Consider the following 6919-nt stretch of genomic DNA (forward strand, 5'->3'; position numbering starts at 1 on the left):
AGTGCAATTCATATGCATGCAATTTATGATTGCCTCAAAATTATTTTGAGTTGGTTTACAAAATCAAGTGATAACTAGGTTTCCATTCATCATTTGTATGGTCCAATCAAATCAACATTGATCGATACTATTACATATATCCCAACATATGAATTAATTATTGTTCTATCATGATTTCTTTAATTAAATGAACTAATCATTTTTTATGTATCATGTAGAGTAATCAACATATGAATGAACATATCATTCATATAAACATGCCGCATATGTTAACATATAACAAATGGACATGAACTAAATGGACTAATACTGTTCATATATAATGACAGTAACAATAACAGAACTCTTACAAATGAGACAGGCTGACACCACTCCCACTAAGACAGACACTGGTGCAGTGACCAACATAGTCCCCTTCAATCTGGACTCATTTGAGACAATCTCAGATAGAACAATTTCAAGATTTTCAATTTGATATATCATTGAAACTTCTTCAGAATCCTCTTTAGATTCTTTAGGATCCTCCTCTGGATCCTTCTCAAATTCTTCAAGATCTTCCTCTAGGAACTCATGGTTAAGTAGCTCCACACATAACTGTGCATATAAGGTTCTCCCTTCGGAGAGCCTCCATATCTGGTGTACTACCACCTTAGGATTCTCCGGTAGTGAATGAATCAACGCCCAGATCCTGTAATTATCTAGGATTGGAAACTCTTCTTATTCGAGTTTCTAGGATTGGTAATCATTCGTGCCAACTTTAAATTGAAATTAAATAAATTAGTACAAAACCAACTAACCAGTACAAAACCGGTTTTATTTAATTTATATATAGGCATGGAACCAACATTATTAATCAAGAAAAACAAATCTTCTTGATTTTTAGGAGTCTAAATCGACTGATCCATTTGATCGGTTGATTAGGAATCCAGATCCTGAGCTCTGTCCAATGTCCTCATTAGAACTAATCTAACTGGATTGGGATTTCTTACCTATGTTATGTTAATCTAAGCACATTTAAGTCAATCTCAGACTTATTGATCAAACTCAGGTCCATTTGATCAATCCAATGCTTATTGGATTAAGTTTGACCCATTAGAACAAATCTAATCATTTTGGTTAAACCAACTTATGTAATCAAAATCATCCCAATTAATTCAATAATAAACCAAACTGGTTAAACTAACGAATGATTTGAACCAGATATAGGTATCATTGAATTAAACTGGTCTGCTTAAATCAACTAATAATTTAAACTAGACCTGGGTTTGATTGGACAAGTTGGTCTCGTCCAATTTTCAATTAATTGAACCCTAAATTAATTTAATATATATTTATTAATTAATAATATATTTCATTATGTATTTAATTAATTAATAAATATATTTAATTAAATTTTACACATGCATGGTTTCACGTGTTTCTTTGTTTTTTGTTGTTGTTGTTGTTGTTGTTATTTTTCACTGTGCTTCGTCAAAATGAAACACGGTTTATCGTGTTTTTGAATCGATTAAAATTTCATTCAATCGATTCAATTGAATCGAATCGATTGATTTAATCGATTAAGAATTCAATCAATACAGCTTCGTCATTTCAATCGTCATTTCAATCGATTAAGCTGTCATTTGAATCGATTAAAATTATTTTAATCGATTAGTTAATCGATTAAACTTCTTCTTTGTCGCGACTGTTTCTCTTCTTCTATGGCGACGAACGAGGTTGTCGTGATTGTCGATTGTCGGCCTCCTCACGTGGTCACCGACACTCTCCGGCCACGGAAGTCGATAGCCAACAACCTCTCAGGGCTCGACAACTGCGGTAGATCATGCCCCAGTCACGATCTCACCTGGCGAAGGCGACTGAGAGATTTTCATTTCGACGAAGAGACCAGTTTCATGCTTAGGCATCGCTCTGATACTATTATTGACAGTTCTAAGCATGAAAAATAGTAAAAACACGAAAACTGTAAACACTTATAGTGATCTCCCGCAGATCTGCAATCGGCGTCGGTAAGACTTGCTGACGGAAGAACGATCATAGAATCAGAAAGCTCTTCATGGTTCACAAACCAAATCCCTCTTGCAAGATTGGACAAACCAATTTTGAATGTTCTTCTATCCTCTTATAATCTTGTGTATATGGACAAATCTTGCACAGTAACCTTTTCGATATGGGACGAACCCTTTCTCAACCTTGCATATAGCAAGTCCCCTCTTCCTTTTTTTTTGCTTGGATATATATATATATATATATATATATAATAGAGGAAATAAATATGCTAGAAGATGAAAGAAAAAAAGGTATCCTTTCATCTTCCAACAACTCTATGATCGAAATTTAGTTATATATATAAATCTAAAAAAAGTCGATGGATTTTTTCAATCCGTTTATCATTATTTTATAATAGATAATCAGACAAAAGGATGGATTTTATTTTTTTCGGAAAAAAACTTTTCTTAATTTTTATTTCGGACTTCCAAATAAAAGAGGTCGGATTAGTTATTGTTCTGAACGAAACCCAGAGTTCCATCATGGATGTTCAAATTTTATGTTTCTAAATTTTTCTGTCTCGTATTCCTTGTCGATTGGATGGACCAAATTATATCTCAAGATATCATGATATTCTTAAGATGTATATAATATCATCGTAATATGCAAGGTATCCTTGAGATATAATCTGATCTGTTCGATCGATAAGAAGATACGGGGACAGAAAAATTTGGAAACAGAGAATTTGAACTCCCATCCATGAACTCCCATCCGTTCGATCTAGCATTCATTCTGTAATTTTAGTCATAACCACCTTAATAAATTTTCAATAAAGTCTTCATCATTTCACTTTCAAGCATGTGTTGTCTCCCGCGCGAACCTAAAAATTACCGCCATATATCTAAATCATGACAAAAAAAACATCAACTTTTTTTTAGAAAAAGTTAATTTAATAAAAAAATAATTATAAATTGTAAATTCTCATGTTATATGCAAATTCTATACTAATTTGATAGCGAAAGAATAAGATAATCTAAAAATCAGTTAGGTAATTCTTAAGTGATAAGTTTGAGAGCTTAATATAAAGGCATCTCCAACGGAGGAGAAAGAGCCACGAGAAAGAGTGCAAGCTCCACCAATGGAGGAGGAAGCCAAGTCTGAACACGTAGTTCTCTTCCCCTTCATGGCTCAAGGTCACATCACCCCTTTCCTCGCCCTCGCCGGCCTCCTTTCCAGCCGCCACCCCAACCTCGCCGTCACCCTCGTCAACACCCCTTACAACATACAAACCCTCACTAAATCCCGTGCCGGCGCCGCCATACCGTCTTCCATCCGACTTCGCTCCCTCCCCTTCTCCCCCGAAGAACACGGCCTCCCTCCTGCCGCCGACAACACAGCCGAACTCCCCTTCTTCCAAATCGTCACCCTCTTCGAAGCTTCCAAGTCTCTCCGATCCGCCTTCGAGCAAATCATCTCCGACATTTCGGAGCAAGACGGCCGCCCTCCGCGCTACATAGTGTCGGACATCTTCTTAACGTGGACCATCGATACCGCCCGCCGCTTTGGGTCTTTCCACTCCATATTCGTCACCAGCAGTGCTTACGGCACCGTTGTCTTCTCGTCGATGTGGAAACATTTGCCCCATAGACGCGCCGACTGCGGTGATCTGTTTCCGCTTCCCGACTTCCCCGACGTCCTCATCCACCGCTCGCAGATCCCGAAGCACCAACTGCTCGCCGACGATGCCAGTCCCTGGACGGTCTTCCTCCGCGAGCAGACATCTCGTTTTTCGGAAACCGATGCTGTGCTCATCAACACCGTCGAAGAGGTGGAGCGCAGAGGGCTGCAGATGATGCGCCAAATGCTTCCCTGCTCCATTTGGCCGATTGGTCCCCTGCTATCCTCTGTTTTGCCCTCCATTTCAAGCGGCGGCGGCGGCGGCGAGCAGATCATCCAATGGCTCGATTCTCAACCGCCGGCGTCCGTTTTGTACATCTCGTTCGGTTCGCAGAACACGATTACAGCGTCACAGATGATGGAGCTGGCGACTGGTTTGGAGGCGAGCGGGGTTCGTTTCGTGTGGGTCATCCGGCCGCCAGTTGGATCGGACGTGAAGAGCGAGTTCGAAGCAGAGTGGCTGCCGGAGAAGTTCGAGGAGCGGATGCAGGCGCAGGGGAGGAGTCTGCTGGTGCACGGATGGGCGCCGCAGATGGAGATCTTATCTCACCCGGCCACCGGCGCGTTCTTGAGCCACTGCGGGTGGAACTCCGTGCTTGAGAGCTTGAACCGAGGCGTCCCGATGTTGGCGTGGCCGCTGACGGCGGATCAGTTCTTCAACGCGAATATGCTTGAGAAGGAGCTGGGGGTGTGCGTGGAGGTGGGGAGGGGGAACATGGAGAACTCCATGGCAGACAGGGTAGCGGTGGAGAGGATGGTAAAGGAGGTAATGTGCGGGGGAGAGATTGGAGGGGAGATGAGGAGGAGGGTGGAGGAGGTTCGAGAATTGATGAAAGCGGCGTGGATGGAAGGACTCGGGTCGTCGCTGAGAGGTTTATCCGAGTTCTTCCGAGCCGCCGCCGCCGCCGACAGACGGCGTTGACCGGCCGCAGGAGCGATGTTCCCAAGGTCAGGCTCGATTGACCTAATCCTTGATAGAAGCAGCCGCGTAAAATCGAATGGCCTATTCGGTGTTTTAATGATAAAAAAAAATTATTATGAAATTATTTTTTCAACAGCGGTTCATGATAAAAACGCACTTATTAAAATTTTTGAAATCTCCCTCTCAATCGAGTGAAAACCCTGTGGGTCATCCGAGATGACATGAGATAAAAGTTACTGTAAAATAGTTGTCGGGTCAAAACTCAATGATAACGGGAGAATAAATCTCCTATCCCTGTATCCCACTTGGTCCGTCCCATTTTAACTCGAGTGTTGCGATTTATCTTTCTCACAATGACCATGGGTCCGATCGATGGAGGCTCTGGGGGCGAGGATTTCATTTTTTTGCTACAAGTAAAAGCGATATTAATTAATTAAGATCACTCGATTAGATATCAACCATACATATCTCAATGGTCATGAGATTTATTTATTTATTTTTTTGCCATCATGGTTATCATACTTTTAAATTTTTATTAGAGGTATTTAATAACTATCATTCAATTGATCAATCAACTAAAAACGAATTCAATCAACTTTACACCATTATTAAATAATTTTAATATTGTTTAATTTTTATGATTCTTTTGAGTTTAATTAAAAAGAATATCGTATTAAAATATTAGGAACATAATAACTAGTGATTAATTCTCAGTATGTAATATAGATGATGGACGTATGATATTTTTGATGTAATGATTAGACATCAATTCTTAAAAATTGATGATCTGAGATTTATTTCATCATGCAACTAACGTCTATATACCTATATTTACCTCCCTCCATATTTATGAAGTTGGTACTAGGGGCGACTAAGATAATGAATCTATTTTTTTAGGAACATAATATATTACTAATAAGTAAATAATAATGTCTTGTAAACTTAGCAAACATAATATTTGGAAAAGTTGACAAAATACATATACTAGAAGTTAACTATTACGATAGGGGAGTATCAAAAGTCACGTGTGCTGAGAAGATCAATAGTCCTGTTGAGATGGGGGTTAAAGTCCAGATGGGTTACCCGATCACCTCTGTTTGGGTCGCCCGAGGTGAGAAGGTTTGTCATTTGGTTTAGATAAATCGAGATGAAAAGCTTCATTATTCGAGTTAGGTCTACCGTTCTGACAGCCCGTCTTACTCATTATTAATCTTATAATTGTACATGCATTAGAATCTACAAACTTTTAATAATTGTAATTTTAGAGAAAGGAAAAGGGACAACTTCCATCACGAGTCGAATTATTCCACGCTTGCTTCACTTATCCAAATGGAATCCCCTCAAGCAACATTGTGGCGGAAAAATTGGTAAGTTGCATTATAAACTCAACTATATTACTTTGAAAGATATTTGTTTTCATCATGATTATGTATAAATTATGACTTTTGATTTTTTGGTAAAGGCTGCAATGAAAGAATTAGAAAAACAACTTCTTGAAGATAAGGATGATCAAGTTGGTCAAAATGACATATTTACTCAAATCATTGGACCAGATAGACCAGGCCGAGTACGTATGTTTGATGATGGTGTTAACTCATATAATTTATGAGGAGAAGTTCCAAGCCGTAGTACATGCAATCGAATAGTGATAGAGCAAAAGACAAAATTAGAAAAAATGGATGAGCAAGTTAGAAAGCAAAGCCAACATATTGCAATGTTAGAATTAAAGATTTGCAATCAACCAAACCAAAACCTTGGTTCAAATTACAACAGTATACAAAACACATCATCTAGTAGGCCATTACTTTCTGATCCAGTTAGTTTATCTCCAAGGGTAAAGTCTTTATCTAGTTTTATTACTTTATTATTATATTGAGTTAGTTCTTTATTTATTATCATCTAGTGTATTGCTGCTTATTATGAGAAGTTGAGAATATAATTCAGTTAGATTGAGTAATGATGTATAATCTTATTTAGCATAATTGTTGTTGTTGATGGTATATCATATTTGTTTTCATCATAACCTTCTCTTTTTACATTGTTAGATTGATTGTTCTGTCTCAATAAAAAGTCTATTTGATTTAATGAAAATTATGACAAAATAAGTTGTTCGTAGCATGGATCCAAATACTGAAGTAGGAAGACAGGCGTTGGGACCAAATTGATGTGAAATACAAGTTCTAGTTGTTCTAGAACGGGAAGAGAGTTTGATTAGGCCATATGATCTTTTACAAAAGTTTGAGGATGCACTTGGAGGAATGATAGCTTGGTCTTGTCATCTGGTATGATATGCAACTTTTTAATTAACTACTATTTATTGTATATGCCCGTCAT

At 38.4% G+C, this 6919-nt stretch overlaps 1 protein-coding gene across 1 annotated transcript; it reads left to right on the top strand.

Annotated features, from left to right (window-relative positions):
- The first annotated feature begins 3083 nt into the window (after positions 1-3083).
- On the top strand, positions 3084-5096 carry LOC121973187 (UDP-glycosyltransferase 92A1-like). Its single transcript, XM_042524759.1, has one exon. It carries the CDS (start codon positions 3125-3127, stop codon positions 4583-4585), a length of 1461 nt encoding a protein of 486 aa, XP_042380693.1. The 5' UTR covers positions 3084-3124; the 3' UTR covers positions 4586-5096.
- Positions 5097-6919: the final 1823 nt, after the last annotated feature.

This window comes from Zingiber officinale, chromosome 4A, assembly GCF_018446385.1.
Source record: "Zingiber officinale cultivar Zhangliang chromosome 4A, Zo_v1.1, whole genome shotgun sequence".
In the NCBI taxonomy this organism is placed as follows: Eukaryota; Viridiplantae; Streptophyta; class Magnoliopsida; order Zingiberales; family Zingiberaceae; genus Zingiber; species Zingiber officinale.

Coding starts and splice junctions, on each gene's coding strand:
- LOC121973187 (XM_042524759.1), top strand. CDS start 3,125: ATGGAGGAGGAAGCCAAGTCTGAACACGTAGTTCTCTTCCCCTTCATG.